Source organism: Aquarana catesbeiana, linkage group LG08, assembly GCF_042186555.1.
Source record: "Aquarana catesbeiana isolate 2022-GZ linkage group LG08, ASM4218655v1, whole genome shotgun sequence".
In the NCBI taxonomy this organism is placed as follows: Eukaryota; Metazoa; Chordata; class Amphibia; order Anura; family Ranidae; genus Aquarana; species Aquarana catesbeiana.
Genome location: NC_133331.1, coordinates 280,099,828 through 280,113,640, shown reverse-complemented (window position 1 = coordinate 280,113,640; position 13,813 = coordinate 280,099,828). Strand labels below are relative to the sequence as shown.

At 43.7% G+C, this 13,813-nt stretch overlaps 1 protein-coding gene across 4 annotated transcripts; it reads right to left on the bottom strand.

The window, feature by feature from the left end:
• Positions 1-1,202: 1,202 nt before the first annotated feature.
• LOC141104510 (uncharacterized) lies at positions 1,203-13,022 on the bottom strand. Of its 4 annotated transcripts, XR_012235486.1 has the most exons (9): positions 12,932-12,997; positions 11,416-11,512; positions 8,245-8,382; positions 7,766-7,948; positions 7,556-7,679; positions 7,335-7,429; positions 7,124-7,256; positions 2,317-4,311; positions 1,203-2,222 (listed from the first exon to the last, which is right to left on the bottom strand). XR_012235486.1 is itself a non-coding variant. In XM_073594082.1 (8 exons), exons 3-8 carry the CDS (start codon positions 8,338-8,340, stop codon positions 3,212-3,214), a joined length of 1,731 nt encoding a protein of 576 aa, XP_073450183.1. In that variant the 5' UTR covers positions 8,341-8,382; positions 8,503-8,703; positions 12,932-13,016; the 3' UTR covers positions 1,203-3,211. The 4 variants fall into 4 exon arrangements, 3 of the variants coding, with proteins under 3 accessions (XP_073450183.1, XP_073450181.1, XP_073450182.1); XM_073594082.1 differs by lacking the exon at positions 11,416-11,512 and adding an exon at positions 8,503-8,703 and having other exon boundaries at positions 1,203-4,311; positions 12,932-13,016; XM_073594080.1 differs by having other exon boundaries at positions 1,203-4,311.
• Positions 13,023-13,813: the final 791 nt, after the last annotated feature.

Genomic DNA, 13,813 nt, shown 5'->3' with positions numbered 1-13,813 from the left:
TTTGATGTGGTGATGTTGTCCTGTCCCCTTAGCAGAAATACACCCCCAAAGCATAATGTTTCCACCTCCATGTTTGACGGTGGGGATGGTGTTCTTGGGGTCATAGGCAGCATTCCTCCTCCTCCAAACACAGCGAGTTGAGTTGATGCCAAAGAGCTTGATTTTGGTCTCATCTGACCACAACACTTTCACCCAGTTCTCCTCTAAATCATTCAAATGTTCATTAGCAAACTTCAGAAGGGCCTGCACCTGTGCTTTCTCGAGCAGGGGGACCTTGCAGGCGCTGCAGGATTTCAGTCCTTCATAACGCAGTGTGTTACCAATTGTTTTCTAGGTGACTATGGTCCCAGCTGCCTTGAGATCATTGAAAAGATTCTCCCAAGTAGTTCTGGGCTGATTCCTCACTGTTCTCATGATCATTGAAACTCCATGAGGTAAGATCCTGCATGGAGCCCCAGACAGAGGAAGACTGACAGTTATTTTGTGTTTCTTCCATTTGCAAATAATTGCCAACTGTTGTCACCATCTCACCAAGCTGCTTGGCGAGGATCTTGTAACCCTTTCCAGCCTTGTGTAGGTCTACAATCTTGTCCCTGACATCCTTGAAAAGCTCTTTGGTCTTGGCCATGGTGGAGAGATTGGAATCTGATTGATTGCTTCTGTGGACAGGTGTCTTTTATACAGGTAACAAGCTGAGATTAAGAGCACTCTCTTTAAGAGAGTGCTCCTAATCTCAGCTCGTTACCTATATAGAAGACACCTGGGAGCCAGAAACCTTGCTGATTGATAGGGGGTCAAATACTTATTTCACTCATCAAAATGCAAATACATTTATAACTTTTTTTAAATGCGTTTTTCTGGATATTTTTGTTGTTATTCTGCCTGTCTGTCAAAAAAAATCTACCTTTAAGATTATAGACTGATCATTTCTTTGTCAGGGGGCAAATGTACAAAATCAGCAGGGGATCAAATACTTGTTTCCCTCACTGTATATTATTCAGTCTTGTATCCAGCTATCGGGGGATCTAGTCTTTTTCATACAGTACATTTAGATCACTGTTTCACTCTCAGCTGGTCACTGCAGCAATGACCCCACATTATCAGAAGGTTCAACGTAAAAGATTAAGTCTGACAAAACCAAGCTCAAAGTAAGTTGTTCTGTTACGGTTTCTTTAGCTAACCTATAGTGCTTCGGGAATCTCTTGCCATGCATCAAGTTTATTTGTAAAACAATGTTTTTTAAAAACATTAACATTACCGATATAAGTCGACAATTTAAAAACAGATAAGCATTAAAAAACTAAAATTGGACCCTCTGAGGCCCATTCTACTAGAGCTGAGCCAGCTTCCTCGGAAGAGCTGCTTTGCTATAGTTGACAGTATTGGTAAAGCAGATTGTCGTTCATTCACACCTTCACCAGACACTATAGACTGGATGTGGCCCCTTTCTTAGCCACTGGAAGGTGTTACATCTGGTGGACCTGTTCAGACAGTTGTGGAGTAGGAGATTGAAGTTTGTACTCTTATTGGAGATGCTAGTTCCATGACTATTTTTTGACGTCTACAATTCCAGCCTACTGGTAAATACTCCAGCTGGAAGGTAATTTCTAGGGCATTGGGGAACAAGAGGGGGCAGGGTACATGTATACATTTTTGTGTGAGCTGTCACAAAGAGGTACAAATTGCATTACTGATGACAGAAGTATAACCCAACAGGTTATGGTACAGTAGATCAAAAGGAATTAAAAAGCCCTCCACTGAACCAATGAAAAGCACAGTAGAGCATTCTTAAAACAGAAGGCATCTATATTGCTCATTTCCATCACAAATGTCACAAAGGGGGTTAATCCTCATTCTCCAAGCCCTACTGTCACACTTACCCATTCCACGCTCCAGCGCTTGGTCTTTACCTCTGTGTGCAGCCAGTGGCTTCCAGCCAATCACAGAGGGGTTGCTGTCTTAAAGGGCTAGCATGTGGACTGCTCAGTGTTCCACACGCTAGCAGCCAGACCCCCTTCTAGTACTTTCCTCTGCCTCCAAGGATCACCAGCATTTTATAGTGTGTGCCAGCCTGCTTCCAGCCTTGTGTTCCCAGTGCATCCCAGCCTGCTTCCAGCCTTGTGTTCCCAGTGTGTACCAACCTGCTTCCAGTCTTGTGTTCCCAGTATGTCCCAGCCTGCTTCTAGTCTTGTGTTCCCAGTGTGTCCCAGCCTGCTTCCAGCCTTGTGTTCCCAGTATGTCCCAGCCTGCTTCCAACCTTGTGTTCCCTGTGTGTCCAAGCCTTGTGTTCCCAGTGTGTCCCAGCCTGCTTCCAGCCTTGTGTTCCCAGTATGTCTGTGCACTTGTGCCTGCATCCAGGCTTCCTTCACCTCCATGTCTACCTTTGCATTAACTCTCTTACTTGCTATTCTGCCAGGCTGCTCCCCTGTAGGTTCCAGTCAACCTCATTACTTTACGTACATCTTTTCTATTTTTCTTGTGTTACCCACTGCCTTGTTAGTCCTTTGCTCCAGTGCTGCAAGGGAGTTTTGCCTGCGCAATTGCGGCCTGCTTGGGTGAGTTGGTGAACCGCAGTCTGGGTTTCACCTGCAGTGTAACATCTCTACCTCTTCGGGCTCTGGTGAAGACCAAGCAGTACTCCTAAATTCTGTGCCTCGGCCCTTTTCAGGGCTCTTACTATCGCTAAACAGAAAGGCATGCCATTCTGTGTCAACTCTGTGGCTTTCGTCACCATCTAACCTGCTGCTTCAACCAGCCCTGGCCCACCACTCCACCCCTAGCGGGAGCAAATTCCCGATTTCTGACACCCACACCATAGAAACCACTGTTTCCATGCACTGATGATGGCCAACAAGCCTGAAACAGCTGGCTCTATAATACAAAATGCTTTGGTGAAACAATGCACTGATTACGAAAGAAAGAAAGAAAGAAAGAAAGAAAGAAAGAAAGAAAGAAAGAAAGAAAGAAAGAAAGAAAGAAAGAAAGAAAGAAAGAAAGATCTGGACGTAAAGTTGGCCAAGAGGCAGAAAGGAATGATTTGCATGGATTTGTTCACTATCCTGAAATAAACCCTTTGTTTTGGGGATCTGTGATGCAAGTGAGACATGTGGATACACTTTGGTTTAAGAAAGCTCTACTGTGCTGTATAAGACTAGTTCTAAACTTTCCGAATTCAGAACATGAAAATTTCCTCCATCCTTGTGCAAGCCTTCTAAAAGGAGATCACTGTTCCTGTAACACCTTGGTTCAGCTCAGAACAAGAGTATGGTTTGGAAGCATAACTTTGCCTATGGTACATAAGGTGTGACCTGAGTTTAAAGCATTTCCCACATTCGAGACATGAATACAACTTCACTGTGTGAACTTTTCTATGTCTGATGAGGGATGAGCTTCGGTTAAAAGTCTCCCCACATTCCGAGCAAGAAAAGGGCCTGATCCCCGTGTGAACGATCTGATGTCTGTTGAGAGATGACTTCCGAGTAAACCGTTCTCCACATTCCAAGCAAGAAAATGGTTTCTCCCCTGTGTGTATTTTTTTATGCATGATAAGATTGGCCTTCCGGGAGAAACATTTACCGCAATCTGAACATATATATGGCCTTGTACCTGTGTGCAGACCTTCGTGCATCATGAGAGATGATTTCCGAGTAAACTGTTCTCCACATTCGGTGCATGAAAATGGCTTCTCGCCCGTGTGAGATTTTTCATGCGTAATGAGATTGGCCTTTCTGGAGAAACACTTCCCACACTCTGTACATGCATATTGCTTCTGTCCTGTGTGAAGACTCTCGTGCGACATTAGAGAAGATTTCCGAGTAAACCGTTCTCCGCACTCCAAGCAAGAAAACGGCTTCTCTCCCGTGTGAGATTTTTTGTGAGTTATGAGATTGGCCTTCCGAGAAAAAGTTTTCCCACATTCGAAACACGGATATGGCTTTGGCCCTGCGTGAAGGCTCTCGTGCCCAATGAGAGAGGCCATTGGAGTAAACCCCCCTCCACTTTCCAAGCAGGAAAATGTCTGCTCTCTCATGTAAGATCTCTGAAGTAAGAGGAGTTCTGCTCTTTGGTCATCCTCTTCATGTTTAAAATATGGGAACCTCACTGGAGGTCCCATGTTATAAGAAGTCATTGGAGATGAGGGGTCAGGAAAATTCCCCCCAGGTGTAAAAGAGTCAGATGATAGATCTTCACAGTAAAGATATAGGGCACTGGGGTCTTCTTCTGAAAAATCGATGGTGATGTTATCTTCTACTTCACCTTCTCCATAAATAAAAGGTAATTTTCTGAGATCGTTCCTGTTGTGCTGTATACCTGGAAGAAATCAGACATGATGGGGAAACAAGGGAATGTTTGTCATAATTCAAAAATACTGAAAAGAGCAAAATCTTTGGGCCCCCCATCTACCATTTCAGTCTAGAGTTCGAAGAGAACACATCTCTCTATGGGAATGCCAAAGAGGCCAACAATGTAGACATGTGTTGTAGCCCTTTGTTTCATTATATTACCAGTTTTACTTACATAATTTTTTTATATTATTTATTCAGCTGGATTTATTCGCTTCCCACTTGGTTTATATTAATATGACGGCCGAGCAAGAGCGTTGCCATCCCAGGTGGATGCCATATGATATCCTCCCAGGATCGGGAGGTTAACATCCCTTGTAATAGGAATCTATTGTGACAGGTCCTCTTTATGGAGAGTCTGGAAGGCATGAGATCGGAAAAAAAAATCACTGATCTCATGCTCACAGCCACGAATGGGGCTTTGTTTATTTCCGGGAACCCGAGCGTGACGTCATAACGTCGAGCCCGGGCCTCCGACGGTCATAGAGATGACTGGTGACCATCTGGTCACCGGAAATCTCTATCGTCGTCATCCGGCACCAGTCGATTCTTTTTCCGGGCCCCCGATGGCACAGGAGAGGCCGGAGAAGCACCGGATGGTGGCGGGAGGGGGGGGACATCCCCTTCCGTCGCCTATAAGAACGATCAAGCGGTGGAACTGCCGCTATGATCGTTCTTAATGTGCACAGAATTGCCGGCTCGAAAGAATGATATCTGGATGATGCCTGTAGCTGCAGGCATCATTTAGATATCCCCTAACAAAGTCAAGGACGTCATATGACGCCCTTGGTATTGAAGTGGTTAAAAAAAAAAAAAAAAAAGATTGCTTATAACAGTTATTATCACTGCTATAAGCAATCACAGTGTGCAAAAATAATACATTGGTGAGTGAAGTGGTGAAAATGTATCTAAGCCCAAGAAAAAAAATATAATATATTGCAGCCACCAATATTTTTTAGGCTTTTGTCCATTTATTATCGCCTACTGATCCTAGGATGACAACGTTCATCACAATGTGTATATAATAAGCAGTAATGACTCCGCAGACCCAATGGGGGACACATACAGTATGTTCTCAAAGACCAGAGCACTTTTTGCGATTCGGCACTGCGTCGTTTAACTGACAATTGCGCGGTCTCGCAACGTGGCTCCCAAACAAAATCGACGTCCTTTTTTCCCCACAAATAGAGCTTTCTTTTGATGGTATTTGATCACCTCTGCGTTTTTTATTTTTTGCGCTATAAGCAAAAAAATAGCGACAATTTTGAAAAAAAACGCATTTTTTTCACTTTGTTATAATAAATATCCCCAAAAAATCTATGATTTTTTTTTTTTTTTCATCAGTTTAGGCCGATATGTATTCTTCTACATATTTTTGGTAAAAAAAAACAAAAAAAACTGCAATAAGCGTTTATTGATTGGTTTGCGCAAAAGTTATAGCGTCTACAAAAGAGGGGATAGTTTTATGGTATTTTTATCGTGACTGCGACATTATGGCGGACACATCAGACACTTTTGGCGCTATTTTGGGACCATTCACATTTATACAGTGATCAGTGCAATTAAAAATGCGCACGCGATGGCACAGCGGGAAATTTAAAGGGACGTACCTGTATGCCCATTTGCCTGTCCATGCCATTGTGTCGACGTATATGTACATGCGGCGGTCGGCAAGCGGTTAAAGACATTACCAAACACAATTTTGAAATGCTATGATTTAACCGCTTCAGCCCCGGAAGATTTTACCCCCTTCCTGACCAGAGCGTTTTTTGCGATTCGGCACTGCGTCGCTTTAACTGACAATTGCGCGGTCGTGCGCCGTGGCTCCCAAACAAAATTGACGTCCTTTTTTTCCCACAAATAGAGCTTTCTTTTGGTGGTATTTGATCGCCTCTGCGATTTTTATTTTTTGCGCTATAAACAAAATAAGAGCGACCATTTTGGAAAAAACGCATTATTTTTTACATTTTGCTATAATAAATATCCCCCAAAAATATATAAAAAAATATTTTTTTTCCTCAGTTTAGGCCGATCGTATTCTTCTACATATTTTTGGTTAAAAAAAAAATCGCAATAAGCGTTTATTAATTGGTTTGCGCAAACGTTATAGCGTTTACTAAATAGGGGATAGCTTTATGGCATTTTTATTAATAATTTTTTTTTTTATTAGTAATGCCGGCAATCAGCGATTTTTATTGTGACTGCGACGTTATGGCGGACATGTCGGACATTTTTGACACATTTTTGGGACCATTGTCATTTATACAGCGAACAGTGCGATTAAAAATGCACTGATTACTGTGTAAATGACACTGGCAGTGAAAAGGTTAACCACTAGGGGGTGGGGAGGGGTTAAGTGTGTCCTAGGGAGTGATTACTAACTGTAGGGGGATGGGCTCTGTGTGTGACGTCACTGATCTCTGCTCCAATGACAGGGAGCAGAGATCGAGTGACACTTTTCACTTGGCAGAACGGGGAGATGCTGTTTACAACGGCATCTCCTCGTTCGTCCTCTCTGTGAGGCGATCGTGGGTATCCCCGCGGCGATCGAGTCCGTGGGACCCGCGACCTGGCTCACGGAGCTCCCGGCCGGCGCGCGGCGGCGCGCACGCAATGGCACGGCGGGGAATTCAAATGGACGTACAGGTACGCCCATTTGCCCAGCCGTGCCATTCTGCCGACGTACATCGGCGTGCGCCGGTCGGGAACCGGTTAAAGTCTTTTAACATTACCTATGCACATTGTAGGAAGTTAGTAGCGTATATAATTTTATTACTCACCTGTGCTGATCTCTGGAGGAATTTCCTCCTCTTTACAAGGCTCATCACCCATCATATACGGCTCATCACCCATCATATATGGATCTTCTGCTTCCTCCTCCACCTCAGTTTTAATAGTAATACGATTTTCATCCTGAATAGCATAATATGATGTACCCATTCAGTTCATCAACTCTGTACACATAGCTTTATCTCGTAATAGGACATTTACCTGATCCAGTGGGATGATGTGATGTTCCTGTGTGGAGCCGTGGGAATACAGAGGGCTGAGAGATCTTTCTGGGGTGTTCCTGTTACTGGATCCATCTGTAGGAAACACACACACACTGACTGAATACATTGTTTCTATGTCTTTATATCAGAGGATGTGTGTATCTAGGTGGATCCTCAATACTCTCCTCTCCTTTACAAGAAATGAAAGTCTCCTCTTACCCGGTGATGTGCAGGACGGCCGGTTCTCCATCATGATGTCCTTGTAGAGATCCTTGTGTCCTTCAAGATACTCCCACTCCTCCATGGAGAAATAGACAGTGACATCCTGACACCTTATAGGAACCTGACACACACAATGATACAGTCACCATCCAGACACATCCCTTGTCTGTTAATGGATAATGTCCCAGAATTCCCGACACCGCTCACCTCTCCTGTCAGAAGTTCAATGATCTTCTGGGTGACTTCTAGAATCTTCTTGTCATTTCTCTCGCATGTCAGGTAGGGAGGTGGAGGCTCTATGATGACGCTACTGCTAGTTTCTCTTGACTTCCGAGGATGGCTATTAGGTGTCACATGATCACCAGATGTCTTCTTCACCAACTTGTAGTCCTGTGTAGTACAGAAATAGTTATTACAATACAGACATAATTATTCCAGTGAATACAATAGAGGTAAGACAGATGTCATGTGACACAGCAAAAAACATTGGTTCTTGCCATCATCCAACCTAGATTGTCCATTCATTACTATAACTGTCACCTCTCTAGTCAGGTCTCTATTTTATTAATAGAGCAAAGAGTAATGTCATGTGACCTCCCAGAATCCTCCTCACCTATACGGTTAGGTCTGTGTTTTATTAATAGAGATAAGAGTGATGCCATGTGACCTCCAAGAATTCGCCTCACCTCTCCAGTAAGCAGGAGGATCATCTCCAGAGCAAGGTTTAGTATACTCTCCGTCATCCTCTTCATTTTCTTGTCCAATCTCTGTGAATTAGTCATGATTGGGGAAATGGACTCTGGTTCTGGTAGAAGAGATCTTGCCTTATAAATAAAGAGCACAGTTGGTCACATACTATAGAACATCAGTGTTCAAATTATAGCAATTGTTAAAACTAGGCACCAAAGGATGGCCCCACATATCTCTAAATGTCCTAAAATTACCTATTACACATCCTGCTGGACCACAAACTTATCAGCACCCTGTAAACACTACAACTTGTTTGCAGCTAGGAATTCTGGCACAACCCATTCCCCTCTCCGCCATCTCACTTTACAATTCAAATCTTTGAAAGCCAAGAAAGCTGTGCCCCAGGCGGAGGGTCCCAGCTGGAGAGGTTCCAACGCATGGAAGGAGGGAAGGTCCTACATAGAATAAAAAAAAACTACAATGCATTCCTTACAAGATAAACCTCAAAAACATATCAGATTAATGATAATTGACGCCAAAGGAGTAACAACTAAATTAAGGAGTTAACACCTATGCTGACTCCCTGACACCAAGGGATACGATTATGTAACTAGAACTGGGTGGTTCCACAACTTTTACACCTTTCATCCTGTTCTTAGACAATCGGCATCTGCCTTGACTCATGGTGACTGGAAAAGGATGATAGATGTACCCGTCTGGATATAGGTTTGGAGTGTGTTGGAGTATGTTCCTGACACTCATTAGTCTGGTTGAATGTGACTAACTACTACTGAGGAGAGAAGAGGAACACATGGAGAAACATAATTGTATGTAGATGGAGCGTCATAAAAATTTAGAAGGATCTTTAACAAAATATCACATTTGCGTGATGACGTAATTCCAGTGATGTCAGCAGAGAGCGGTTTGAAGTCCCAGTGAGTGTTGGGGGGGGGGGGGATGGGGGCAAAGCGGAGAGCTGCTGACTGACAGGAAGCAGCTCTCTGCTCTGGGAGCTGAGAGAACCTAGCCATCAGCGGTGTTCAATTCTCAGTGCTGCATCCACCTAGGTAAGTATGATAACCAAAAAAACCCCTTTGCTTCTCTTTTAAGGGACATTCACATCTTGGACAGAGGACACCTGGTTCACAAAAGTTGTGAAAAAGGCCATCTGCATCAAACTGGAATGACCATCTCTAACCAGAGGTGGGGGGCTTCAACCCCATGTGTCTTCGACATACATGCCATCTCTATCCTGGTGTTTTGACAACAATTCACACCTCCAGCTATCTGTATAGAAAGACTAACACCTATGAAGGCCTTCTGATGCCTGGGATGGGGTTACGTAGTTAGAACAGGGTGGTTCCTCAACTTTTACACCTCCCATCCTGCTCTTGAGTAACAAACATCTGCCTTGACAAATTCCAAGGTGATTGGAATAAAATGACTGGAACAACCATCTCTAAACAGGGGTGGGGCCTTCAACAACATTTTTCTTTCATACATGATGCTGTTTTAACATCTCTGTCAACAATTCACACCATCAGCCATGTAAATTGAAGTATTGACACCCAAAAAACCTTCCTGACACCAAGGATGGGATTGTGTAACTAGAACAGGGTGGTTTTACAACTCTTACACCTCCCATCCTGTTCTTGGGCAATCAACACCTGCCTTGAAACACTCTACGAGTATGAATCAGGCTCTGTGACTGAATTAAGATTATTGAGTTACCCATGTGAATATGAGTTCTGGAATATGTTTCTGGCCCTCATCAGACAGCTTGGATAAGTTGCAATACCTCTTTGATCATACAGAAGACCAGTTGAATGTGACTAACTACTACTGAGGGGAAAAGTAAAATATTTGGAATATAGTCATTCTATATTTGGCTGAGTTGTAGAATAACTCAGAAGGATCTTTAACAAACATCACATCGCTGTGTCCTTCAAACCCAGCAATACACTGAGACAAAAGCTTAGACCAGGGATCTTAAACTGGCTGCCCTCCAGCTGTTGGGAAACGACAAGTCCCATGAGGCATTGCAAGGCTGAGAGTTACAAGCATGACTCCCACAGGCAGAGGCATGATGGGACTTGTAGTTTTGCAGCAGCTGGAGGGCCGCCAGTTTGAGACCACTGGTTTAGACATTCTGACGACCTAAGACCTGAACACAAGCAAAATAACTTGGTATATGAGCTGTAGTGTAGTAAGGAAGCAAAGACCTGTACATTGGGGAGACAAAGCAACCTCTCAACACATAAAAAGCATAATATAGGAGGGCAGATTCTACAGGTCAAAGCTCAGCAGTTGTCCTACACCAGTGGTCTCCAAACTGTGGCCTGGTGGTTGGGTGCGGCCCTTTGCTTACCTTTATGCGGCCCTTGGGGCACTATTCCCCTCATTGGAATTATTTCCTCATACTGACACCAATGATGAGACATCAATCTTTCCACTGACTAACTACCAAGCCCGAGGCATTTTTCTACTCCCACTGGCCCTCCTAAAGTCTGAAGGACAGTAAATTAGCCCTTTGTTTAAAAAGTTTTGAGACCCCTGTCCTACATCTTAAAGGGATTGTAAAGTCAGAAGGTTTTTTAACTGGTTTCATTCTATGCATTAAGATAAAAAGCCTTGTGTGTGCAGCAGCCCCCCTCAGCCCTTCTAATACTTACCTGAGGTCCTTCTCTGTCCAGCGATGTCCACAATTGTTTTTTTGGCCATCCGAGACTCTCCCTCCTGATTTGCTGAAACACAGCAACGGTGCCATTGGCTCCCGCTGCTGTCAAAGTCAGTTAGCCAATTGGAAGAGAGAGGGGGCATGGCCGAACCACAGCTCCTTGTCTGAATGGACACATAGAACTGTGACTTGTCTCAGGTGACCCCATAGCAAGCTTTTTGCTGCAGGGGCACTCAGCAGGAGGGAGGGGCCAGGAGCAGCGAAGAGGGACCCAAGAAGAGGAGAATCCAGGCTGCACTTTGCAAATCCACTGCAACAGAGCAGGTAAGTATAACATGTTTGTTATTATTCTTAATAAAAAAAAAAAAAAGACTTTACAATCACTTTAAGGAAAAGGGTTATTCTTTGAAGGACAGGGAGGTTCACATCTTGGAGAGAGAAGACACCTGGTTTACACCAGGCGATCTATGACAAACTGGAACAACCATACCTGAACAGGGGTCGAGGCCTTCAACACCATCTGTCTTCCACAGGATTCTATTTCTAATAACAATTCACACCTTCAGCCATAATGGAAGAATTAACACCTACGAGGAATTATTGACACCACGAATGGGATTATGTAACTAGAACATGGTGGTCCCACAATGTTTACACTTCCCATCCTGTTCTTGGACAACCAACATCTACACATTCTGTTGTGATTGGTTTAAGACAGGGTCTCCAAACTATGGCCCATGGGCCAGATCCAGCCCACTACAAGATTTTATCGGTCCGCAACTACAGCCAGTGGCATATCGTCAATGTGAACAGACTGAGGATTGAAGTCAGCAGAGGCAGCCTGTGGTCAATGCTTGGACCTTAATGTAAGGGGGCACACTGATAGGGACCCCAATGTAAGGGGGAACTTTGATGGGGATCTTGATGTAAGGAGGAATCTGATGGAGACCCTGATGTAAGGGGAGACTCTGACTGGGCCCCTGTGATGTAACATTCTAACGGGGACCCTAATATAAGGGGGAACTATGATATAAGAAGGCACTCTGATGGATACCCTAATGTAAGGGGGGACTCTGATTTGAACCCTGATGTAAGGTGAAACTCTGATGGGGACCCTAATGTAAGGGGGATAATGATATAAAGATGGAACTCTGATTGGACCCTGATGCAAGGATGATTCCGATGGGGACCCTAATGTAATTGGGACCCTGTGGTGTAAGGGGGACTCTGATGGGGACGCTAATATAAGGGGGAACTGTGATATAAGGAGGCACTCTGATTGGGGCCCTGATGTAAGGGGGAATCCTGATGTGAGGGGGACTCTGATTGGAACCCTAATGTAAAGATCAACTCTGATTGGGACCCTAGTGTAAGGGAGGAACTCTGATTGGAACCCTGATGTAAGGGAGGAACTTTGATTGAAACCCTGATGTAAGGGGGCAACTCTGATGGGGATCCTAATGTATAATGTATTTATTTATAAAATTGTTTAATTATAAAGTATACTATGCGGCCCCAGTACTGAAATGTTTGGAGACCCTGATTGAAGACGTTGATGCCACCTGTGTGCATACAATTTTTGGAGCATCTTCCCGACATTCATTAGAACTAAAAAAGTGGCTCGGTTAAACGACGACACATCTTTAACATGAATGAACAAATCCGATTGAATGTGACTAACCAATACTACATATACCATAATATGGATGAATGAGAACCTTTACTGACTAATCATATATGTTGGATGTCCATGCAATAAGACAATATATATATAAACTGTGGACGATTTCCACCACCAGACCCCATATTGCTTCCTATCTACAGGAGCCACAACTGATCCCATTCCTAGATCAATGTATTCCTGTAAGACATGGACTGTGGCTTTCTGCAGGATGTGTCCCCATCCAGAGCTCACCATCTAATGTTCTACAGGGAGACATAACCCCCAATCCAGTCCATACAAAGTGTTGAGCCCCCCTTCCCCCATAATAAGAAGACATTATTACCTCCTCCTCACTGGGCACACACTCTCCAACCTCCCACTTGAGCTCCTCCCACTCTCCCTCCTCTGGGCCATGACAAAATGGCCGCCTCCTTCACTGGGGACATCAGAGGAAAAATATTGCAATTGCGTTTTTACAATTAGAACTTTGCTATAATATTCGTTTTATCAACAAACTATAGATCCAGCTTTGTGCAGAGAAAAAATATCTAGTCAAATGTTCTGTTACACCGCCTATGTTACAGAAAAAAAAAAAGGACACAACTGGGCTACAAGAAAATGGCCGCAGATTGCTTCACAGGGCCTGCCCAGAGGCGTCACTACGGTGTTCTGTCAGAAGGAGCTGTGGAGAGCACACAACGGAAGTAGCTTTGGAACGCATACAGTAGAGCCAGTGAGAGGAGCGTTTCCGGTGTGGGGAAGTTAAAGGTTAATAGACAGGAAGTTATTAATAACAATAATACTAATGATAATAACAGCTATTATTTATAGATTTTCAGTGTTTAATCCCTCTGTATATATATACACACACACACACACTGATCAGCCATAACATTATGACCACTGACAGGTAAAGTGAACAACATTGATTATATTGTTATTAATTATTATTAAATATATAATTATTGTTACAATGCCATCTGAAGGTGGGTGGGATAAATTAGGCAGCAAGTGAACATGTTGTCTCTGAAGTTGCTGAAAGCAGAGAAAATGGGCAAGTGTAAGGATTTGAGAGACTTTGACAAGGACCAAACTGTAATGTCTAGATCAGTGGTCCCCATCTGGAGACCAGAAGCAGCCCTTTGCTTGTTTTATCCAGTCCTTGGGGCATTATTCGGGTTTCCTTCACTGACACCAACTATGGGGCACTATTCCTCTCACTGAT